Here is a 24,555-nt window from a genome sequence, read left to right on the forward strand (position 1 = left end):
AATCATATTGTAAAAAATGCTTAAAAGTTGCTTTTCTTAACCTAACAGTACAACTCAGATACCTTAAATACATATATGTGTTTGTCTACTTATAAATATAGTTTTAAACTATTATCTAAACATATTGATAAATGTTGTTATATTTATAAATATATTTCTATCTAAGTATTACCTTTTTAAGAATCACTGCTGAGACCAGCTTGGTCGGGGAGACCTTAACCCAGCAGCACTAGAGGAATTAAAGACACATACACAGCGGCCAGCCAAGATGCATTCTGATTTTAAAATAACTTTATGGCTGGGCGCGATGGCTCACGCTTATAATCCCAGCACTTTGGGAGGCCGAGGCGGGTGGATCATGAGGTCATGAGATCGAGACCATCCTGGCTAATAGGGTGAAACCCCGTCTCTACTAAAAATACAAAAAATTATCCGGGTGTGGTGGCGGGTGCCTGTAGTCCCAGCTACTCAGGAGGCTGAGGCAGGAGAATGGCGTGAACCCGGGAGGCAGAGCTTGCTGTGAGCCGAGATCGCGCCACTGCACTCCAGCCTGGGCGACAGAGCAAGACTCCGTCTCAAAAAAAAATAAAATAAAATAAAATAACTTTACATATGAGAGCTATGTCCCTGAGAACCAGTGGAGTGCAGTGTGTGTCAGACGCCGTTCCGGGTGCTGGAAGTGCACTGGGCATGGAGCTGCGGGTGAACGAGTCCCCGCCCCACAGCTGCCCCAGTGCTGATCCTGCCAAGGCACTGCTTCCAGCTTCCCTGGTGCTCTGCCCACACCACTGGGTCGACTGCATCCCTGTAGGCACCAGGCTGTCCTCGAGGGCAGTGTGTGAGGTGTGTGGCTGTGTTCTTACCCCATGCACTGAGCTATTTCTGTGATGGCCACAGAGAAGATGGGAAGAGGCTTCCTTGTAGTAGAGGGAGGCATGGCGCCTTCGGCTTCTCTTGCTTACAGTCATGAGCTCCTGTGGGGCTTAAGCAAAGAAACAGCCGGGTGGCATGGGGACACAGCTTCCTTTCCATTTTGGCCCCAACATCCCTCTGGACTGGAGCATTAGATAACTTGTCTCTGTATGAAATTTCATAGCTGACAAACTCCCTTTCCCCTGTATCGGATCTGAGTTCATCTTCACAAGCCTGTATGTAACCGTTACACCCACTTACCAGGTTAGGAAACTGAGGCTTAGAGCCTTCACAGGAATGAAACAAGCCGGGGCGCTCTGGGGCTGTCCCTGAGCAGCGCCTTCTCCACAGCAGTGCGTCGAAGGCCTGGGACAGAGACTGCGTGGCTGTGTGCGTCTAGTGTGTCTGCTGGTTGTTGCTTTGCTCGTCACAAACAAAACAAACTGACAGCTGTCTGCTTCCCTCCCAGCCCTCCTATTGGTGTGGGAAGCCAAGGGCGGTTGCAGGGAAGGAGGAAGAAGACAGTGACCCCGAGAAAGCGCTCAGAAACGAGTACTTTGAAGCCGAGCCAGAGGACCTGGTGGCGGGGATCAAGATCAAGCACCTGTCCAAGGTGCCGCCTCCTGTGGGGACAGGGAGGGCCGGGGCTGCCAGGACCATGGGGAAGACTTACCAGCACGGCGGTGAGACCTCATGGCCTGCCAGGTTCTCCCTCTGAGCCTTGCTGCCTCTTGCCCTGAAGGAGGGCAGGAACCCTCCGCTGTGTTCCCCAGGGCACAGACCACATCTCCAGCTTCTCAGGAAATGCCAGACTCAGCCATCCAGCAGTGCCTCGGCCTCATGGGCCTCCCAGGGTTGCAGAGACACTGAGGGTGTCTGGGACGTGTTGGGGCTGGGGGAGACCGGAGGTGGGCAGCCAGGAGCAGCATCTGCCCGAAGCCTCCCTCCCCTCTGCACATGGATGGTGACGCTAGGCTTGGTTCCTTCTGAGACGGTTGGGCAGGGGAGCAGGAGAGGCCTTGGCCGTGGGCCTCGGGGCTGTGGGTAGCCCAGGGCAGCCTCTGCCTTTCCTGCAGGTGTTCAGGGTGGGGAATAAGGACAGGGCGGCCGTCAGAGACCTGAACCTGAATCTGTACGAGGGGCAGATCACCGTCCTGCTGGGCCACAATGGCGCCGGGAAGACCACCACCCTTTCTATGCTCACAGGTGAGGGCCGGAAGGCCTCACGTCCCCTGCCACCAGCAGGCCCCCCTGTAACATCATCTCAGCGCCAGCCCCGCCTCACTCCCTCGATGGGGCTTTCGGGCCTTCCCCAACCACAGCGGCAAGAGATGCACCTCAGCCCTGCAGGCCCAGGGGGACACGCAGGGACTGCCCTCCTCACCGTCTCTGTCCGGGACATGCCGGGGGACCCCCAGGGACCCCTGCCCTACTCGCCGCCTCTGTCCATGAATGCCCAAGCTTGACGGGGTCAGTAAAAACAGAGGCCACACAGGAGCGCTCAACCCTGTGCTAATCCTGTCACTAAACCCCTCTCTGAGAGCTCTCCCCTGTGCACCACACCCGCCACTGGCATTTCACTCTGTCTTCCCCAAGCACCAAAGTGTCTGGCAGTGGCACAGGCTGGGACACGGCGCAGGGGCTGAATGTGGTGACTCCTCTGTGTGCGTGCCATGGGTTTCTCCTCCCTGACCAGCTGTGCGTCCCGGTGGCAGGGCTGTTTCCATGCCGCTTCTTTTTCCCACTGACCCAGCCGAAGCCCACCCCGGTGGGAGTGGGGTTCCGGGCCCTCTCATGGGCAGGGTCCTCAGAGGGAATTAGGGGAGACAGACAGGGGGTGGGGGTCATTACCCCGGGTGCTGATGAGCAGGATCTTCATGCTGAATGTGGGGTCTCCTGCTGGGCCCCAGGTCTCTTTCCCCCCACCAGCGGACGGGCATATATCAGCGGGTATGAAATTTCCCAGGACATGTTTCAGATCCGGAAGGGCCTGGGCCTGTGCCCGCAGCACGACATCCTGTTTGACAACTTGACAGTCGCAGAGCACCTTTATTTCTATGCCCAGGTGAGTTAGGGGCCAGGGGTGTGCGGGGGTGTTTCCACTGATGTGCTTGAGTTTCCGGGGCCGTCTTCTGAGGAGCTAAACTGGAGGAAGGGAGCCAGGAGGGCAGGAGCCGGGGTTCTGAGTCCAGCTACGTCAAGGAGAGGTTCCTTTCACCAGAAACTCGCTGGCCATTGTCAGCCTCCCGCCAGGAGCCCTGCATCTCCCTGCGTCCCCTGTCGTTGCAGCTGAAGGGCCTGTCACGCCAGAAGTGCCCTGAAGAAGTCAAGCAGATGCTGCACATCATCGGCCTGGAGGACAAGTGGAACTCACGGAGCCGCTTCCTGAGCGGGGGCATGAGGCGCAAGCTCTCCATCGGCATCGCCCTCATCGCAGGCTCCAAGGTGCGGCGGTGGGACTAGAGGCAGTGGGCTCCCCTCCTGCTCGCCCTGGGCTGGCCCTTCCACCATGGCCCAGACACCTTGGCCCTTGACGCCCCAGACAAGGCCATCACCATCCTTGGAGGACTCGAGCCGGCTCCGCGAACCCCTTGATGGGGCCTACCGCAAGGCCAGGCTGGGCCTGGGGTGTGGCTCTACCAGCGTCACGAGGCTGTGTCTCTCCCTCCAGGTGCTGATACTGGACGAGCCCACCTCGGGCATGGACGCCATCTCCAGGAGGGCCATCTGGGACCTTCTTCAGCGGCAGAAAAGTGACCGCACCATCGTGCTGACCACCCACTTCATGGACGAGGCTGACCTGCTGGGAGACCGCATCGCCATCATGGCCAAGGGGGAGCTGCAGTGCTGCGGGTCCTCGCTGTTCCTCAAGCAGAAATATGGTGAGTGGTGGGGCCAGCCCGCGACAGGGTCGATGTCCTGGCTGCTGTGCTGAGGGAATGGCTGCTACCTTCATGAAGGGCCCTGAGATCAGGCAGGGGTGGCCTTTTCTAGACCTCCTGTCTGTTGCCTCTGGGTGGAGAGCCCAACCAGGCAGGCGGGCTTGTGAGAGGGAAGAGGCAGGAAATGGAGCCGAAAGTCTCATTTGGTTAGGATGTGGTTCAGCCGTGACCAGAAGAACAGAGGCCAAGCCCAGTGCCACTAGGAGCAGCACTGCCCTTGGAGAGGCCAACACACGCACCAACATGGCAGCTCCCACATGAGAGCAGCTCACGGCATGGCCAGGGCCAGCAGGGGCTGACAGGATCTGGGCCCAGACCTCTGACTGTGCTGTGCAACTAAGGCTTCCCTCTCAAGGTCACCTCCTGGTCCAGCACGATCTGGGTGTGCCAGTGTCCCCCACATTGCAGCAGAGACATAGGAGCCCCCCTCCCCTCAGGACACCCCCCCAAGTGCACATCCCACGTCTGCCCCCTAAGGACTGAGTGGCAACCCAGTGTGGTCAGCAGCAGGCTGGAGGGGATGGTCTTTGTCCTGGGCAGCCACATGCTCAACCAAGATACCAGGGTTTTGTTACCAAGAGGGAGGAGAACAGGCCTTAGGAGATAAGGAACCATCCGCCACGGCCTTTGAGAGTTTCACTGGCCACTTCCTGCCCCACTGCCCAGTTGGCAGAGCCATTGTTCTTCCTGGGCCTGGCATCTTTGTCTCTAAAGAGGACATGGGGCCGGGGTGGTGGCTCACCGCCTGTAATCCCAGCACTTTGGGAGGCTAAGGCAGGCAGATCACTTGAGGTCAGGAGTTCAAGACCAGCCTGGCCAACATGGTAAAACTCTGCATGTACTAAAATACAAAAAATTAGCCAGGTATGGTGGTGCATGCCTGTAGTCCCAGCTACTTGGAGAGGCCGAGGCAGGAGAATAACTACTTGAACCAAGGAGGGAGAAGTTACAGTGAGCCAAGACTGTGCGGCTGCACTCCAGCCTGGGTGACAGAGTGAGACTCTTGTCTCAAAAAAAAAAAAAAGGACATGGAATTCCATCTCCTGCACGGTGACGTTGGGAAAGAGGTGAGATGCATCTCTGATAGTGCCGTGCAGTGTGGTCTTGCAGCCGGTAGCTCTCGCTCCTGCTCCTGCTGACGGTCCCTTCCTAGAACCACTCCATAACCATCAGTGTTAACCCCACAACACAGAAGCCCTCACACGTGGTCTGTCACTGCTGCAGATATCCTTCCCTGGTGCTTGTACAGTTGAGGGGAGACCCCACCTTCCAGCAGGTGCCCCTGCCAGTGCTCAGCACCCTAGATCCCCAGCAGCTCTTCCCAGCAGGAGCGGGAGGCGAGACCCTCGGGACAGCACAGGGAGCTCCAGGACACATTCATTCTGCTTCAGCCGCCCACCTCCGGTTCTGTGGCCTCCTTCCCACCAGCTTGCCTGGTGTGAGCCCTAGAGACCCCGGGGTGGGCATGAAGAGACCTGGGGGATCAGCCAAAGATCTCACACGTGGCCCTGTGTTCCAGGTGCCGGCTATCACATGACGCTGGTGAAGGAGCCGCACTGCAACCCGGAAGACATCTCCCAGCTGGTCCACCACCACGTGCCCAACGCCACGCTGGAGAGCAGCGCTGGGGCCGAGCTGTCTTTCATCCTTCCCAGAGAGAGCACGCACAGGTATGCCTCCCAGGGAGGGCACGCACAGGTATAGATCCAAGATGGGATCCCCATGGGCCATGAGGGCTTGGTGCTCAGAGGCAGCTGATCTGGCCTGGCCAGTCGGCACTCTTAGACCCTCAGCCTGGGTACCATCAGCCCAGATGAATCTGCTTGGCTGGGTCCTAGGTGCCAGGCCTCCTAGCAAGGAGAAACATAATTAGGACATGAAAGGGAGAAGCACGTATCTGACTCACCAAAAGGGCGCTCAGGGCTTACGCAGGGCTCACACTCCCCCTTCTGACACCAGGCTCAACACATGCTGCAGCTGCACTCAGAACTATTCGTGAAACTGAGAGTCTGTATTTGCACACAGGTGGTGAATTTGGTCTCAGTGTCAGAGCTGGAGATGTTAGCACCTGCTCATCACTGTCTCGTACACATGGCAGAACCAGCAAGGGGAGGGAAGCCAGTTTTCGATGACAGTATCAGTCTGGATATTATCTGGATAATATCAGTTTGTTGCACTTCTCTCCAGTTTGTTGTTTGATTTTGTCAGATTTTTTTCCATTTTACATTTATTTATTTTATTTTATTTGTTATTTGTTTTGAGATGGAGCCTCACTCTGCTGCCCAGTCCAGAGTGCAGTGGCACAATCTCAGCTCATTGCAACCTCTGCCTCCCAGGTTCAAGCGATTCTCCTGCCTCAGCCTCCCAAGTAGCTGGGATCACAGGCACAAGCCACCATGACTGAGTAGTTTTTGTTGTTGTTGTTGTTGTTGTTTTGTTTTGTTTTGTTTATTTTAGTAGAGATAGAGCTTCAGCGTGTTGCTCAGGCTGGTCTCGAACTCCTGAGCTCGGGCAATTCACCCACCTCGGCCTTCCAAAGTGCTAGGATTACATGTGTGAGATACTGCACCTGGCCTCTTTATTTTTTTAGTTTTATTTATTTATCTTTTTATTTTTTTTTATTTTTTATTTTTTTGAGACAGAGTTTCACTCTGCCGCCCAGGCTGGAGTGCAGTAGTGTAATTTTGGCTCACTGCAGCCTCCACCTCCTGGGCTCAAGTGTTCTCCTGCCTCTGCCTTCCGAGTAGCTGGGACTATAGGCACCTGCCACCACACGTGGCTAATTTTTTATGTTTTTAATAGAGACAGGTTTCACCATGTTGACTAGACTGGTATCAAACTCCTGACCTCAGGTGATCCGCCCGCCTTGGCGTCCCAAAGTGCTGGGGTTACAGGTGTGAGGCACTGCGCCTGGCTGAAGAGGGTGATGCTTTAGGAACAAATTATCTAGAAAGTCACTGAGAAGTGACTCATCATGCTGGGTCTGTTTTTCAGGTTTGAAGGTCTCTTTGCTAAACTGGAGAAGAAGCAGAAAGAGCTGGGCATTGCCAGCTTTGGGGCATCCATCACCACCATGGAGGAAGTCTTCCTTCGGTCAGTAAATGTGCGTTTCCGTCCACCTAGGACTGGGGGGACTTTTTTTTTTGAGATGGAGTTTCGCTCTTGTTGCCCAGGCTGTAGTGCAGTGGTGCGATCTCGGCTCACTGCAACCTCCGCCTCCTGGGTTCAAGAAATTTTCCTGCCTCAGCCTCCCGAGTAGCTGGGATTACAGGCATGCACCACCACACCCGGCTAATTTTGTATTTTTAGTAGAGATGGGTTTTCTCCATGTTGGTCAGGTTGGTCTCAAACTCCCGACCTCAGGTGGTCCTCCTGCCTCGGCCTCCCAAAGTGCTGAGATTACAGGCGTGAGCCACCGTGCTCAGCCGAGGACTTTTAAAAAGTGCAGTGATAAACAGTCACCTCGGTTATGATCTCGAATGCCCACATGAGGCTGGAGGAACAGCCCGGGGTGGGACAAGGCAGTGGCCGCTGTCAGAGCCCCAAGTACAGATTGTGACTGTCAGCAACACTGGTGTACGTGGGAAACAGCAGCACACGTGAGGGGCCTGCACTGCCTCGGGGTCCCTTCCAGACCCACCATCTAGCACACGGCGTCAGAGGCGTGTCCAGCTCTTCTTGTGCTTAGATCATCCTTGGGGGATACGTGTGTCCTTAATGAAGATGGGAACTATCTCATCCAGACCCTCAGAACTGCATGGAGGCTGGGCGTGGTGGCTCACGCCTGTCATCCCAGCACTTTGGGAGGCCGAGGTGGATGATCACTTGAGCTGAGGAGTTTGAGACCAGCCTGGTCAACATGGTGAAATCCCATCACTTTTTTTTTGAGACAGAGTCTCGCTCTGTCTCCCAGGCTGGAGTGCAGTGGTGCAATCTCAGCTCACTGCAACCTCCGCCTCCCAGATTCAAGTGATTCTCCTGCCTCAGCATCAGTAGCTGGGACTGCAGGTGCCCGTCATTACGCCCAGCTAGTTTTTTGTATTTTTAATAGAGATGGGGTTTTGCCGTGCTTGTCTGGAACTCCTGACCTCAAGTGACCCAACTGAAGATCTGTGCTGGGATTACAGGCGTGAGCCACCACACCCAGCCACCATCTCTACTAAAACTACAAAAATTAGCCGGGCGTGGTGGCACACACCTGTAATCTCAGCTACTTGGGAGGCTGAGGCAGGAGACTCAATTGAACCTGGGAAGTGGAGGTTGCAGTGAGCTGGGATTGTGCCACTGCACTCCAGCCTGGGGAACAGAGCAAAACCCTGTGTCAAAAGAAAAAGAAAAAAACGTGAGATAGGTTTTACTCCTTGGGGAGCCCACAGCCTAGAGGAGGCGACAGAATAGGTGATCATACATGCAGGACATGGTGGTGCATGCTCTGGGGACACCTGTCCAGGGCACCATGTGTCCAGGAACAGACCCAGAGAAAAAGGCCAGGCGAGGCAGCGGAGGGAGGGAGGGACAGCCTGCTAACCTGTGTCTCACACAGGACCAAGCACTGACTGACTTTCTGTGAATCCTGCTTGAAGGAAGGAAGGAAGCGTGAACATAGAAAAAGAAACCACGGGCTAGCCTGGAGTTAGCTGGCTCTGAGGGTAGAACCCGGGTTACTCCTGCTGCATCTCAGCAGCTACAGGGGCTCTTGTCTCGCAAGGTCTCAGGCCTCTCTGTCCCCATCTCATACTCACCACATGGCCCACCTGTGACTCAGCTCCAGGCCCCACACCTGACCCTGGCCTCTCTGAGCTCCTGGTCTCAAAAGAAAAATAATCAGAAGCTTTTCCCGGTTTGTCTAGGACCTAGGGAGAGCTAGCCAGGCTGGTAGCGCCCACCGGAGCTCAGACCATGGGCAGGAAGGTTTTTAATCAGAGGGAATACTGACGAGATGGCAACACTTGGTGTCTCTGACCAGATCATGAAAGATGAGTGGGACTGGGAGAAGCCAGTGAGGGAGAAGGGCTCTGGCAAGGGCCAGAGGAGCAGGTACCTAGGCCTCATGGCAGCCTGCGCACAGGAGCGAGAAGCAGGCAGACAGGGCTCACACGGGCTCCAAGGGTGGCCTGACAAGGTTGCTAAGCCAGCCGGGGGTGCCTCCTGCCTACTGCAGCCTCAGTTGTGTTTCCTAATCGGCGGGGAGCTCTAGGAAGGTTTTGTGTGTGTGTGTGTGTGTGTGTGTGACGTAATTCACATAATATTAAAAAATCAACTCGTCTGCCAGGCATGTTGGTTCATGCCTGTAATCCCAGCACTTTGAGAGGCCGAGGTGGGTGGATCACTTGAGGTCAGGGGTTCGAGACCAGCCTAGCCAACATAGTGAAACCCTAGCTCTACTAAAAATACAAAAATTAGCTGTGCATGGTGGCCGGAGACACTGATGAGTGAGGGAACGCATAAACAGATGCATGAGCAAGCCAAGGACTGCGGCGACACTGCTCCCCTCAGTGCCGCTAACCACAGTCCCTCCCTCCACCCACCCGGGGAGCTGCGTCCTGACCGGTCCCTGTGTGTGTCGGCACAGGGTTGGCAAGCTGGTGGACAGCAGCATGGACATCCAGGCCATCCAGCTCCCTGCCCTGCAGTACCAGCACGAGAGGCGCGCCAGCGACTGGGCTGTGGACAGCAACCTCTGTGGGGCCATGGACCCCTCCGACGGCATTGGAGCCCTCATTGAGGAGGAGCGCACCGCTGTCAAGCTCAACACTGGGGTGAGTGCCCAGGTGGGTGGGCAGGCGGCGGGGGAAGGGCGAGCAGCCCCCAAACGCCTCATGTGAGCCGATGCAGAGGAGAGTCTGTGAGGGCGCAAACAGGGTCCGGGAGAGTCAGCGCACCAGGCAGAGGGCGACCCACCACATGGGTCGGCAGGGAGAAGCGTTTGAATGGAGCACCTGGAATTTCTCACGCTCTGCCTCAGGCACAGCACCCTGCTCAGCAGGAGCTTGTCAGGTGCCCAGCTGTGTGTTGATGAGGCTCTCCAGCAGCCAACGATGGGGAGGGGGTTTGCTGCACCCGGTGCACAGATGGGAAACCGAGGCCTGGGCCAAAGTCAGATGTGACAGAGTGACAGAGCTCAGTCTGATCCCCGGTCAGCCTGATCTCAAAGCCCTGACGCTCTCTGTCTCGGAGGACCAGGAAGGAAAGAAGCTGGAGAACGAGGCAGTCAGGCTGGTTGAGAGGCTCGGCCATCTGTTTCCTGTGACCTGTGTGGTGGTGTCTCCTTGTGGCAGGGGGAGGGCTGGGGATGGCAGCTGGTCCTCTACTGTCCTGAGACAATGAAACGGTGTCTGGGCCGGGCGTGGTGGCTCATGCCTGTAATCCCAGTACATTGGGAGGCCAAGGCAGGCAGATCACTTGAGGTCAGGAGTTCGAGACCAGCCTAGGCCAACATGACAAAACCCTATCTCTACTAAATATACAAAAATTAGTTGGGCGTGGTGTTGTGCGCCTGTAATCCCAGCTACTTGGGAGGCTGAGGCAGGAACCCAGGAGGTGGAGGTTGCAGTGAGCTGAGATCACACCACTGCACTCCACCCCTGGTGACAGAGTGACCCTGTCTCAAAAAATAAAATAAATAGTGTCCGCCTTGCCTCCATGGCCACTGTGAGGCTCCCAGTACCAACGTGCAGGGCCCCCTGGAGACCTGCAGAGTCTGCACAGGCGACCCTGTCATATGGTGCACTGAGCTCCTCCCACGGCCATTTCAACGCTCCAGGAGTCTCTGGTGCAACCTCAGCTCCAGGCCCCCAGGCTGGCGTCACACAGGACAGCACCTCCTGCAGGTGGGTGTGGGTCAGCCGCTGGCCCCCAAGTGGTGCCGGTGTCACCTGTGTCCCCTCTGCTGCAGCTCGCCCTGCACTGCCAGCAGTTCTGGGCCATGTTCCTGAAGAAGGCCGCATACAGCTGGCGCGAGTGGAAAATGGTGGCGGCACAGGTCCTGGTGCCTCTGACCTGCGTCACCCTGGCCCTCCTGGCCATCAACTACTCCTCGGAGCTCTTCGACGACCCCATGCTGAGGCTGACCTTGGGCGAGTACGGCAGAACCGTCGTGCCCTTCTCAGTTCCCGGGACCTCCCAGCTGGGTCAGCAGCTGTCAGAGCATCTGAAAGACGCACTGCAGGCCGAGGGACAGGAGCCCCGCGAGGTGCTCGGTAAGGGGCATCCCAGGAGCGGGACGGGGGAATCGGGGGCCAGTCGTGTGGCCAGGGTTCGCCTTCCTGACTGCAGCAGGGTCGACATCTGGGGAGGATGGTTCTTGGCTGTTCCGAATGTACTGAGGGAAGTTCAGCAGCATCCCTGACCTTGCCCCACCCCATCATGACCATCAAACATGCCTGGAAACATTGCGGATGTCCCCTGGGTGGCAGATCACAGCACTGAGTCAGGGGAAGCACCCTGGGGGTGCTGGAGACACTGGCATCCTGGGGCCAGGCTTTGTCAGGCGTCTCTTTACTGAAGCTGTGTCTTTCAGGATCATTCATGGGCAAAATGCAGAAGCATAGTGACTTCAAGTTACCTTTGCTTTGTGATGCTGCTGGCCACAATGTGCCTTCATGTGACAGGGTGTTTTCTTTCAACATCTTAAAACTCACAATTCTTGGCCAGGCACAGTGGCTCACACCTGTCATCCCAGCACTTTGGGAGGCTGAGGCAGGTGGATCACTTGAGGTCAGGAGTTCGAGACCAGCCTGGCCAACATGGCAAAACTCTGTCTCTACTAAACACAAAAATTAGCTAGGCGTGGTGGTGGGTACCTGTAATCCCAGCTATTCTCGAGGCTGAGGCAGGAGGATGGCTTGAACCTGGGCGGTGGAGGCTGCAGTGAGCCGAGATCGCACCATTGCACTCCAGCCTGGGCGACAGAGCAAGACTGTCTCAAAAAAAAAAAAAAAAACTGTTTGTAGTCACAGTTGGATACTGCCCCAGGTTCAGAACACGGACCGAGCTCTGATTAATGGAACCTACTGGAAGGTTTTCTTATTTTGCAGCTCCCTTCCCGGTTCCTGACCAGCATTCAAAGTTCTGCATACTGAATGATGACAAAATTTTGGCAGAAATTAGGCTCTCCTTAGGAGGAGGGTGACGGGGCGAGCAGCTCAGAGGATGCTGGCACCACTGCATTGGGTCCCTGATTAGCCATGCTCAGATGGCAGGGGGTGCCCAGGTGTCAACTCTTCCTGTGTCCCCTGACTCTGCCATTGCTCCCCAGGTGACCTGGAGGAGTTCTTGATCTTCAGGGCCTCTGTGGAGGGGGGCGGCTTTAATGAGCGGTGCCTTGTGGCAGCGTCCTTCAGAGATGTGGGAGAGCGCACGGTTGTCACCGCCTTGTTCAACAACCAGGCGTACCACTCTCCAGCCACTGCCCTGGCCGTCGTGGACAACCTTCTGTTCAAGCTGCTGTGCGGGCCTCACGCCTCCATTGTGGTCTCCAACTTCCCCCAGCCCCGGAGTGCCCTGCAGGCTGCCAAGGACCAGTTTAACGAGTATGTGCGCTGCCCGTCCCTGTCTGCCCTGGCCAGAGCCCCCAGGACTGACTGCCCTGGGCACTGCCATGGGCCCATAGATAGAGCATTGTGTCTGCCCTCCCAAAGCCCCTGGGTCTGGTGGGAAACCCCTGCCACATCGTCCTCCACCATCCACAGCCCCAACTCCCTGTGACAGCAGATCAGCTGTGGGGCATCCCAGGCACTGCAGTCCTCACGAGGACCCATGAGGGCTCGGCAGGCAGCCCTACCTTCTCCTAAATCTACCTGGCTCCTGTCAGCCACTGTCCTCGCTCCGCACTGCTCTCTCCAGCAGTGTGACCCGCTGGGCACATGAGCTGAGGTGATGGAGGGTGAGCAGAGCAGGACTCGGCAGGAACTGCCGTCCCTGTCCCTCAGAAGGCTGCACGTAGGGAGCCTGCCATGCCATTGTGTGGGCAGAGCTACCCCCTGTCCCAGCCACAGAGCTCCGGGGACTACCCAGAAGAGGCCAAAAATTCTGTTAATTTCAGAATAGCCACTCCTCCTCAGGGCAGCGTCATCTCCACCCACATTCCACGCTAGGCCTAGGCCTGGCGGTGGCTGCGTCCCAGCTTCTGGCTCCATCCCTGCCCCAAGAGCAGAAAAGCAGCAGCCCTCGATCTGCTCTCCTTGCCATCAACTCAGGATCCTAGAATGACGCACAGAGGCCGGGAGAGGCTTTCCCTTTGCCACACTCCAGGAGGAGGCGGGGCTCGGGACCTCCACACCTACAGCCGGCAGCCCTGGGGCTGAGGGCTGGGAGGGGGGTGATGAGGGAGAGTGACGCTGCCATTGTCACATGGTCAGCATAGGAAGTCCACAGGAGCCGTTCTCCAGTGGGGGCAGATGTTCCCGGTATGCAACCGTGGTGCTCGTGCTCTCCCATAAGCCCCTTTAGTGGTTGGGCTGCTGCCCTGCATGCCTTGGGCGGTCATAACCGAGAACCCGACCTTTCCTGCCACCCAGATGTGCTGTGCTCCGTCCCTGACCTTCCCTGTCCCCTGCAGGGGCCGGAAGGGATTCAACATTGCCCTCAACCTGCTCTTCGCCATGGCATTCTTGGCCAGCACGTTCTCCATCCTGGCGGTCAGCGAGAGGGCCGTGCAGGCCAAGCACGTGCAGTTTGTGAGCGGAGTCCACGTGGCCACTTTCTGGCTCTCTGCTCTGCTGTGGGACCTCATCTCCTTCCTCATCCCTAGTCTGCTGCTGCTGGTGAGCGCCGGAGGGTGCTGGATCCGTTCCCCTGCAGACCGCAGGGGGCTTGCCCTGGGACCCCTGTGCAGAACCAGAACCAGCTGGGCAGGCCCTAGGCCGGCAGCTCGGCTCGACTCAGGGAGGACGGCTGGAATCCCTTGGCGGCTGCCCCCTCACCTCCTCGCTGCACCCTCAGCCTTTGCCCTGCATGCATGGGCAGCACCCGGAGCAGCCGCCCTGGTTACAGCTCTGGGTGCAAGGGGACAAGGGGAAACTGGGACAGAGAGGGTCCTGGAGCTGAAAGCCACCGCGGGGGCCAGACGTGGCCTGTGGGGCTGATGGGCATGGGCCAGCTGACCGGGAGGGGTCTGAGGACCTCCAAATGCTCCTCTCTCCCCTTCCTCACCCGTGAGCTGCTGTCAGCTTGGCGTGCACAGCAGCGCCTCCCTGTGCCGCCGCAGGTGGTGTTCAAGGCCTTCGACGTGCGTGCCTTCACGCGGGACGGCCACGTGGCCGACACCCTGCTGCTGCTCCTGCTCTACGGCTGGGCCATCATCCCCCTCATGTACCTGATGAACTTCTTCTTCTCGGGAGCGGCCACCGCCTACACAAGGCTGACCATCTTCAACATCCTGTCAGGCATCGCCACCTTCCTGATGGTCACCATCATGCGCATCCCAGGTGGGCGCCTGGAGACCACCCGCAGCCCCCATGGCCATCCACGGAGCCACTCCTCCCAGACAGGGAGGCACCAGCCACAGCCGAGGCAGGACTCAGGCAATGGGCCCAGTTCATGCTCACCAGCCCCTCTGCCCCAGTTGGCCCTGCCTGGCTAGCCATGACTGGTGGGCAGGCATCTGCGGCATCCTTCCCCTGTGCAGAGCCGGCAGGGGCGTCCCTGGGAGGTGCCCCCTCACTCCACACAGCATGGACAAGGTCCTGTGCCCACCCTGACCAGGCCTGTCCTGGAGGTGGGTGTGGTGTGCCCTCCAGCACAGACTGATCTTACCTCCCCAATGCAGCTGTAAAACTGGAAGAACTTTCCAAAACCCTGGATCGCGTGTTCCTGGTGCTGCCCAACCACTGTCTGGGGATGGCAGTCAGCAGTTTCTACGAGAACTACGAGACGCGGAGGTACTGCACCTCCTCTGAGGTCGCCGCCCACTACTGCAAGAAATATAGTGAGTGTCCCAGCCCCAACCCTGGGCAGAACCTCTGTGTCCTCAGGACGTGGCCACTGTAGAGGGGCCTCCCAAGGCAGGGGCTCCTCTGCGTCTCAGTGGCCTGGGGCTGGTGCGTTCCTCTGTACCGCCTCATCCCACCTCCCACAGCAGCCCCCTTGCGCCCACTCGCTCCCAGGCCCTGTACCTGAGCTCCCACTCTCCCACCTGCCTCAGTGTCTGGGCATCTGTAACAAGGAACCACAGACCAGCGCTTAGCATGAGGAGTGAATCCCCCACGGCTCGGGGGAGGACCCTTCCTGCTTCTCTCATCTCCTGGTGGCTCCAGGCATCCTGGGCTCCTGGCTGCACCCACTCACCACCACCGCCTCCATCCTCCCATGGCAGCTCCTGTCCCCTGTCTCAAATCTCCTTCTGCCTTTCTCTTATAAGGACACTTGCTGTTGGGTTTAAGGCCCACGCTAATCCAGTGTCTCACCTTAAGATCCTTACTAATCACATATTCAAAGACCCTGTTTCTAAGCAAGATCACAACCCCAGGTCCACGGGGAAAGAACTTGGACCTGTCCTGTGGGGCCTCCTCAGCCTCCCACACACCCCTCTGTGCTTCTAATGGTCTCTGTCCTGGCCAGGAGGCAGCCCAAGATTCACGCAGAGCCTGTGCCTCTTAGGCAGGCTGTCGCTGCCCTGGGTCTGCCACGTCACTCATGGGACTGCATTGAATTGTTACATGCCTGGCCCCTCTCTGAGCCATGGTGCCTCGAGAGGCAGCAGTGACCTGCTGGCCTTCACATCTCCCCATGGAGGGGACACTGTTACAGGCGCCTTGAGCAGCCTGGGGAGGGGAGTGGGGGCCGGGAACCTGGGAGGGGAGGAGGGCGACCCAGTGACTCCCTCGCCCCACAGACATCCAGTACCAGGAGAACTTCTATGCCTGGAGCGCCCCGGGGGTCGGCCGGTTCGTGGCCTCCATGGCCGCCTCAGGGGGTGCCTACCTCATCCTGCTCTTCCTCATCGAGACCAACCTGCTTCAGAGACTCAGGGGCCTCCTCTGCGCCCTCCGGAGGAGGCGGACACTGGTGAGCGGCTCGGGGAGCCCAGGACACTGGCGGGATGCTCCCCACGCCTCTGCTTGGGCCCAGCACAACCTGGGGCGGCCTCCACCTCCTTCTCCACCAGGCAGCTCCTGCACCAGATGGCCTCCCACTATATGGCCTCAGCACCAGCCAGCACTTACAGCCAGGGCGGGGCACAGGCCTTGCCACTCACAAGGGCTGTCGAGTTGTGAGCCCCTGCCGAGGAGTCAGCCTGGGGGCCCAGGGCCGTCCTGCTGAGCAGAGGTGGTGCCCAGGGACACCCAGTGCCCGGAGGAGGGGATGTGGGGCTGAGGGGTACTCCACGTGTTTATTGAAAACGTTCATTTTCTCAGGTCTCCATCCCCTCCCTCAAACAAACAAAAGCAAATGTGTTGACGTTGCATTGCACATACAGCTTAGCCAAGGGGGAATTCACTTCTTTAAAATAGTCAGACTTCTCTATAAAGGGAACTGTCTCCATGTGTTAAAATCTTTGGCCAGGCATGGTGGCTCACACCTATAATCCCAGCATTTTAGAAAGCAGAGGTAGGTGGATCACCTGAAGCCAGGAGTTCAAGACCAGTCTGGGCAACATAGTGAGACCCTATCTCTTCTAAAAAGTTTTAAAAATTAGCCAGGCATGATGGTACACACCTGTAATCCTAGCTACTAGGGAAGCCGAGACAGGAGGCTTAAGCCTGGGAGGTCCAGGCTGCAGTGAGCTATGATTGCACCATTGCATCCCAGCCTGGGTGACAGAGCAAGACCCCATCTCTAAATTTGAAAACAAAAATCTTACTTTCAGGCCAGGCATGGTGGCTCATGCCTGTAATCCCAGCACTTTAGGAGGCCGAGGTGGACGGATCACCAAAGGTCAGGAGTTCTAGACCAGCCTGGCCAACACGGTGAAACTCCGTGTCTACTAAAAATACAAAAATTAGCTGGGCGTGGTGGCGCGCGCCTTTAATCCCAGCTACTCGGGAGGCTGAAGCAGGAGAATCACTTGAACCTGGGAGGCAGAGTTTGCAGTGAGCTGAGATCACGCCACTGCACTCCAGCCTGGGCAACAGAGTGAGACTCTGTCTCAAAAAAAAAATTAAAATTGTTTAAAAATCTTATTTTATATTCCCCAGCAGAGATTTATGATTTTTCTCCATGAGTCCCGCACAGTTCTTTTTCCTCAGATAGTTTATGTCTCCTGGATGCTAGTTTAGCCCCGTAAGACCACTGTGTTTTCTAGTAAAAGGTATGAGTCGCACCTGTGAGGCCTGAGATTGGGACGAGAAGCCTTGAAGGCCTTAGTCCCACCAGACCTCCCACATCCACCTCCACCCCTCCCTTCTCCACGGAAGCCGCCCTGCGGCTGGGTTCATGCATGCGGTCTTTGTCCTGGTCAATCAGACAGAATTATACACCCGGATGCCTGTGCTTCCTGAGGACCAAGATGTGGCGGATGAGAGGACCCGCATCCTGGCCCCCAGCCCAGACTCCCTGCTCCACACACCTCTGATTATCAAGGAGCTCTCCAAGGTACCCTTGCAATTTGGGGTGGAGTCCTTCCTGCCAGCTGGCTACCTGGCTGTCCCCAGGGTCTGACCCCATCCCTGGAAGCTTGCGGCGCTGAGGCTCAGGCTGCTCTGCTTTGCGTCCAGGCCTCCGCATTCCGTGTTTTCCGTCGGGTGCCTGCAGGTGTACGAGCAGCGGGTGCCCCTCCTGGCCGTGGACAGGATCTCCCTCGCGGTGCAGAAAGGGGAGTGCTTCGGCCTGCTGGGCTTCAATGGAGCTGGGAAGACCACGACTTTCAAAATGCTGACCGGGGAGGAGAGCCTCACTTCTGGGGATGCCTTTGTCGGGGGTCACAGAATCAGCTCTGATGTCGGAAAGGTGGGTGCAGCCAGGGAGGCTCCGAAGGGGTGAGACAGGCATGGCTGGAAGGGGCACCCTGGAGGCAGGGACGCTGTCCCCAAACAGCTGCTGCATCTGTGGCTTGAAATGGGCACAGCACATGCCTCCGGACAGCGAGACAAGGTAATGAGCTAAAGCTAAGCTTCACCAGAACTAGCAGGCAACGGGAGGGGTGAGAGATGGGTGCCAACAACCGTGAGCCCAGAGATGCACATTCAGCACTGACAGCCACCTCTGTGCAGAGGCCATTCTGTGTCCAGGCAGCTCAGGTGTGGGTTTGGAGGCCTTCCTGAGTGAAGGGACGGAAGGCCCTGGGCCCGCCCAGTTTTCCCATGTTGAGCTGAACCCCACCAGTGCCCCTGCAGAAGGACCAGAGGCAGGCCTCCTGCACCTCTGCCCGGGGCCTGCATGGGAATTCAAGTGTGCCAAGCAGAGCAGGAGAAATGAAAGGCAGGGCCTGGGCCTGAGAAGTGGCCGCGGAGTCCTCTCCTGAGCTCACGCCAGGGATGCCTGGACAGCACAGGCCCTGGGCCAGAGCACATGCAGGCCCTCTCGGGAGGAAAGCCTCATCCTAGACTGCAGACTCCCCCATAGAGTGTTCCAGGGTTTACAGGCAATGCACAGCAAACAGAGGAGACGGTACCATGGCTGGAAGCGACAGACACAGGCCCCATGGGGGGACAAGCACATAGGGGTTAGATCTGCATCATCAGGCCAGATTATAAAAGATTATAAACTCACTGTGTCTACAGAAATAAATGATGCAATTGAAAATCTGTGCAGGGGAGAGAAAACCGTATGTGATCTAGCAGTGGAGGAGAGGGTGAGAAGTCCCCAGTACATGTAATCTGAGTTCCAGAAGGAAAAGAGACAGTGGCAGGGGGTAGTAGCCAAAAAGGTATTGGCTAAGACTTTCCCCAAACTGATTAAAAACAGATTCTGTGTTGGGAGCTTGGCTCACGCCTGTAATCCCAGCTTTGGAAGGCCAAGGCAGGCAGATCACTTGAGGTCCAGAGTTCGAGACCAGCCTGGCCAACATGGCAAAATGCTGTCTCTACCAAAGAAAAATACAAAAATTAGCAGGGCATGGTGGCAGGTGCCTATAATCCTAGCTACTCGGGAGCCTGAGGCATGAGAATCGCTTGAGCCTGGGAGGCGGAGGTTGTAGTGAGCTGAGATCACGCCACTGCACTCTAGCCTAGGAGACAGAGTAAGACTGTCTCTCAAAAAAAAAAAAAGGTTTTGGAGGCTCGAGAACCCCAAAGCAGGAAGGTAAAGAAAAGAAATCCAGTCTCTGGAATCCACAGAACCCAGGCACTCCTGCCCCCGACCAGCTGCCCAAGGTAGCTGAGCAGATGGCAGCAGGCACGTCCTAATTCGGCTGGACGTGGTCACTTGCGCAGAGAACAGCTGCTGCACCATCTGACCAAGCAATGCTCACCCCAAAGGTGGTGCCCACAAATCTTTCTTCTTAGAGGGAGAAGAAAGAGTCCTAGCACATTAGATGTCCCAGGTGTGAATGAATGAGTAGCCAGCTCTGAGTCTGCCTCTATGTAAAGGCCATTCTTGCACCACCTAACCCCATGGCTGCCTGTCCTGGAGCAGGCTCTGAAAGCAGCTCTGGAAGCCTCCCTGCACCAGCCACATCCTTCCTGTGTCCCTGTTCCAAGAGCTTCCACTATGGGCAGCCACCAGGGCCTGTGCACAGCTCCAGCGCCCCCCGTGTACACACACTGGCAGGAACCACAGACAGGCGCAGGGGTGGGCACCTCATGGGTGCTCCCCATGGTCCTCTGGAGGAAGGAGGCTTCCCTCCAACCCGCCTCCCTCCCCCGCTATGCTCTGACCCCAGGTGCGGCAGCGGATTGGCTACTGCCCACAGTTTGATGCCTTGCTGGACCACATGACAGGCCGGGAGATGCTGGTCATGTATGCTCGGCTCCGGGGCATCCCTGAGCGCCACATTGGGGCCTGCGTGGAGAACACTCTGCGGGGCCTGCTTCTGGAGCCACACGCCAACAAGCTGGTCAGGACGTACAGGTGCACCTGCCGAGCCCTGGCCTTTCCCAGAGTGGAGTCAGAATCACGGTCCCCATAGCATAGAGCTGGGAGTGACGGCTCAGGTCAGCAGCCAGGGCTCCCACTTGTGGCTCCAGGATGGAGCTGGGATTTGGTGGTGTGACCCAGATAGCTTCAGGCAGGAGAGGGACTGCCCTGACAGTGCCTGCCACCTAGGGACAAAGCCAGCAGCAAGAGATGTCAGGGCCCCTGGCAGGTCCCCCTTAGGTGCAGGCAGATGTGTTCCCGTGTGGGTGCATGCACCAGGCCCCTGGGAACCGCCTTCTCTGGGACCTCCAGCTCTACGCGATGGGCTCTCCAGGTGCACACACAGCTCCCTCCTCTTCACCAGAGCTGTTCTGCAATTGCTGGGTGTGGGCCTCTACGGGGACACGGGCCTCCCCTGGGACACGGGAGCCAACGCTAACTCTCAGCCTTATTCCCCCACCTGGCACTCTCCTGCCTCTAGTGGTGGTAACAAGCGGAAGCTGAGCACCGGCATCGCCCTGATCGGAGAGCCTGCTGTCATCTTCCTGGACGAGCCGTCCACTGGCATGGACCCCGTGGCCCGGCGCCTGCTTTGGGACACCGTGGCACGAGCCCGAGAGTCTGGCAAGGCCATCGTCATCACCTCCCACAGGTAGAGTCTGGGTCTGTGGGTCACTGGAAGTTTCAGCACCGGGTGGGCCATGGAGGAGCCAGGTGGCCAGGAGACCCGTCAGCATCTGGTGCAGAGCCTGCGCGTGAGCCACACTCTGAGCATGGCTATCAGGAACAGCCTGATGGGAGGGCCAATGCCTTCCTGTCTGCACAAGCCTTTGGCACCCCAAGCCCTATCTGAGGTCCCGCCCTCTCCCCAGCATGGAGGAGTGTGAGGCCCTGTGCACCCGGCTGGCCATCATGGTGCAGGGGCAGTTCAAGTGCCTGGGCAGCCCCCAGCACCTCAAGAGCAAGTTCGGCAGCGGCTACTCCCTGCGGGCCAAGGTGCAGAGCGAAGGGCAGCAGGAGGCGCTGGAGGAGTTCAAGGCCTTCGTGGACCTGACCTTTCCAGGTGTGTTTCAGCCCCAGCAGCCCCCACTGGGTGGGCCCTGGGCCCCTACCTAGGCCTCTCCCATCTGCTATGTGGAGCGTCTGTGCCTCGCCCCGCCAAGTCCCGTCTCCCCAATCCCTGGGATGAGGACTCCAGTGCTGAGCACCCAAGCACCCTCCCCAATCCTCCAGCCCGGCCCTCACAGCAACGCCATCTCTCCTTTGTGCAGGCAGCGTCCTGGAAGATGAGCACCAAGGCATGGTCCATTACCACCTGCCGGGCCGCGACCTCAGCTGGGCAAAGGTGAGGCAGTCCCTGGGGCCCCACTGGGCACTCATGGGGCAGGGGGAGGTCCCTCCAGGGGTCTCTCCCTCTGTGGTGACTGCAGGCTCTTTCCACAGAGGAGTCACTTTCCATTTCTCCCCTAACAACAGCCTGATATGTGCTGGTTTGGGGGTTTTATATCCAAAATATCAGTGGTAAAAGGAATTCAGCGTAAAACAGGAAAGGGGTCAGGGATGGTGGCTCACACCGTAATCCCAGCACTTTGGGAGGCCGAGGAGGGAGGATTGCTTAAGCCTGGGAGTTCTAGACCAGCCTGGGCAATGTAGATCCTGTCTCTACAAAAAAGTTAAAAATTAGCCAGGTATCATGTTGCATACCTGTAGTCCCAGCCACTCGGGAGGCTAAGGTGGGAGGACCGCTTGAGCCTGGGAGTACGAGACTGCTGTGAGCTATGATTGTGCCACTGCACTCCAGCCTGGGCTACAGAGCAAGACTCTCTCTAAAAAAATATGGGGGAAAAAAGAACCGGCTCAGAAAGGGAACATCCCTGGCTCAAGGTTGTAATCTGAGCTGGGAACAGCACGAGGAGGAGGCTGGGCCCCGTCCCTGCTGGCTCCTGCTTAGCCAGCATCCTCTACCTGGGAGCACGGTGCTGTCGCAGGGCTGACCTCCCTGGGGCTCTGGGGTGGGGCTGGGCAGGGGTAGGAATGTGGGGGCCTCACCAGCCCCTATTGCCAGAGGACTCCCAGGTCCCGCAGAGGAGCCTGGGCGCTCTTCTCTCCTACCAGTGACTTTTCTGCTCCCCAAAGGTTTTCGGTATTCTGGAGAAAGCCAAGGAAAAGTACGGCGTGGACGACTACTCCGTGAGCCAGATCTCGCTGGAACAGGTCTTCCTGAGCTTCGCCCACCTGCAGCCGCCCACCGCAGAGGAGGGGCGATGAGGGCTGTGGCTGTCTCGCCACCAGGCAGGGACGGGATGGGCAAGCAGGGCCCAGCTTACATCCTCTTTTTCCAAGTTTATCTCATCCTTTATTTTTAATCACTTTTTTCTATGATGGATATGAAAAATTCAAGGCAGTATGCACAGAACGGACAAGTGCAGCCCAGCCCTCATGCCCAGGATCAGCATGCGCGTCTCCACGTCTGCACACTCTGGAGTTCACTTTCCCAGAGCTGGAGCAGGCTGGGCAGTCTGCGGGCAAGCCCCGGGGACTCTGGGTGGAGAACTGACCCAGGAAGGGCTGCAGCTGAGCTGGGGGGTTGAATTTCTCCAGGCACTCCCTGGAGAGAGGACCCAGTGATTTGTCCACGTTTACACATGACACTAATCTCCCCTGGGGAGGAAGCCGGAAGCCAGCCAGGTTGAACTGCAGCGAGGCCCCCAGGCCACCAGGAATGGACCATGCAGATCACTGTCGGTGGAGGGAAGCTGCTGACTGTGATTAGGTGCTGGGGTCTTAGCGTGCAGCGCAGCCCGGGGACCTCCTGGAGGCTCTGCTCCTTAGGGCATGGTAGCCACCGCGGAGCCGGGCACCGTCCCACAGCATCTCCTAGAAGCAGCCGGCACAGGAGGGAAGGTGGCCAGGCTCGAAGCAGTCTCTGTTCCCAGCACTGCACCTTCAGGAAGTCGCCTGTCCCAGGACACGCAGCGACTATCCCAAGGGCTGGGTGGCTGTCTCGAGGACACACTGAATACGTTGTGACCATTCAAAAAATAAATGCTGAGGGGACACAGTCACAGTCTGTGGGTCACACGCCAGAGGGGCCACAGGGCTCAATCACTCACCCACAATCTAGACATGAGGCTCTCCTTTCACATTTCAATCACACAAACGTGGGACGTTGCTTTTCCCAGAAGGGAGCACATGCAGAGAATACACTGAGATGAAGGACCTTCACAGGCCCAGAACACAGAGGAAGAAGCTGGCTAGATAAACGCCCGGTGACAGGCTCTTACTCTAAAGACAAGAGAAGAGCAGGTGGGGCTGTGTGGGAAGCACAGGTCTGGTGGGAGAGAAGCTGCTGGCACCAGGGTCACCCGTGGGCATTTGCCATTTGCCAGAAATACCTCTTCATCAGCTCCCTTTTTAGTTATTTATGGAGTCTTGTTTTGTTGCCCAGACTGGAGTGCAGTGGCGCAATCTTGGCTCTGGGTTCAAGCGATTCTCCTGCCTCTGCCTCCCGAGTAGCTGGGACAACAGGCACCCTCCACCACACCCGGCTAATTTTTGTATTTTTAGTAGAGACAGGGTTTCACCATCTTGGGCAGCCTGGTCTCGAACTCCTGACCTGAAGTGATCCACCCACCTCAGACTCCCAAAGTACTGGGATTACAGCCATAACCCACCATGCCTGGCCCCTTTTTATGCACTGTTTTGTGTTTTGTTTTTTGAAGACAGTGTCTTGCTCTGTTGCCCAGTGTGGAGTGCAGTAGTGTTATCACCTGGGCTCGTGCAATCTGCCCACCCCAGCCTCCGGAGTGGCTGGGACTAAGGGCATGCGCCACCATGCATGGCTAAATTTTTTTATTTTTAGTATAGACGAGGTCTCATGTTGGCCAGGATGCTGCCAAACTGACCTCAAGTGATCCACCCGCCTCGGCCTCCGAGTGCTGGGATCACAGGCGTGAGCCACCACGCCCGGCAAATACACTATTATTTCTTATGGTTTTCTAAACCCGATTTGAACTTCTGCATTTTACATTCCCTTAGAATTCAGTTTTAGAAAAGACTTGTTTTCGTCACTTTGGCTCATTTGGGACAATTTCAAGTCTGTGTTTTTATCAGTCTGGAAATTTATGAAAGCTGCAAATCGTCTCCGGTAGCTCTTTTATTCCCTTTAAACTTCTGCCATCTAGTTCCATGTTATAAAAAATATAACATGAGAAAAGATCTGAAGTGGGCCCTTCTGGCCCCACAGCCTGTCCACAGGGGCTGTGGCCTCTAGGTCGGGCCTGGGGCTAGGAAGAGGGAGAGGTCAGTGCACGAGGCCACCCAACTCCCTGTCCATGCCCACAGCCCTTCTGCAGGGCGTCCTGAGACTTGTTTTCAAGCCCATGTGTTGGAGATTTAGAAATGTGTCATTTTTCTCCTGTGACACCCTAGAAGGGGGTTGGGGAGAGCATATAGGACTGAGGACATAGCCCACATGAGGCACACACGTGTGAGGCCAGCGTGCATAGACAGGATACGCACAGGAGACACCATCCTTCCCGGCAGCACGCTGCCAGCGCCAGCAGGGGTCTTTAAGTAAGGACTGGCACAAGCAGAGCGCCTTCTTAGGAAAATGATCTGCAGCTCAGGAGGCTGCTGTGTGGGGACCAGGAGGGGTAGGTGCATTCAGGGTGTCTGTGGCAGGGGCCCAAGGCTGCACCCAAGCATCTGGAGCTTGGATGACCCCAGGAGCAGCAGGAAAGGCCCA

The 24,555-nt window shown here is 57.3% G+C and overlaps 1 protein-coding gene across 1 annotated transcript in view; it reads left to right on the top strand.

Annotated features, from left to right (window-relative positions):
- The window catches only part of ABCA3 (ATP binding cassette subfamily A member 3), a 60,519-nt gene extending 37,649 nt beyond the window's left edge, over positions 1–22,870 (top strand). The window contains exons 12-33 of the mRNA XM_030797792.1: positions 764–843; positions 1,382–1,525; positions 1,989–2,118; positions 2,823–2,977; positions 3,202–3,357; positions 3,584–3,794; positions 5,374–5,524; positions 6,849–6,947; positions 9,427–9,613; positions 10,750–11,053; positions 12,112–12,385; positions 13,414–13,618; positions 14,062–14,281; positions 14,623–14,781; positions 15,688–15,860; positions 17,259–17,387; positions 17,547–17,741; positions 19,615–19,802; positions 20,290–20,460; positions 20,681–20,871; positions 21,080–21,153; positions 21,945–22,870. Coding sequence (XP_030653652.1) covers positions 764–843; positions 1,382–1,525; positions 1,989–2,118; positions 2,823–2,977; positions 3,202–3,357; positions 3,584–3,794; positions 5,374–5,524; positions 6,849–6,947; positions 9,427–9,613; positions 10,750–11,053; positions 12,112–12,385; positions 13,414–13,618; positions 14,062–14,281; positions 14,623–14,781; positions 15,688–15,860; positions 17,259–17,387; positions 17,547–17,741; positions 19,615–19,802; positions 20,290–20,460; positions 20,681–20,871; positions 21,080–21,153; positions 21,945–22,076 — 3,728 coding nt within the window. The 3' untranslated portion in view covers positions 22,077–22,870. The remainder of the gene's footprint in view (positions 1–763; positions 844–1,381; positions 1,526–1,988; positions 2,119–2,822; positions 2,978–3,201; positions 3,358–3,583; positions 3,795–5,373; positions 5,525–6,848; positions 6,948–9,426; positions 9,614–10,749; positions 11,054–12,111; positions 12,386–13,413; positions 13,619–14,061; positions 14,282–14,622; positions 14,782–15,687; positions 15,861–17,258; positions 17,388–17,546; positions 17,742–19,614; positions 19,803–20,289; positions 20,461–20,680; positions 20,872–21,079; positions 21,154–21,944) is intronic.
- Positions 22,871–24,555: the final 1,685 nt, after the last annotated feature.

The sequence above is a fragment of the Nomascus leucogenys genome, chromosome 18, assembly GCF_006542625.1.
Source record: "Nomascus leucogenys isolate Asia chromosome 18, Asia_NLE_v1, whole genome shotgun sequence".
Taxonomy (NCBI): Eukaryota; Metazoa; Chordata; class Mammalia; order Primates; family Hylobatidae; genus Nomascus; species Nomascus leucogenys.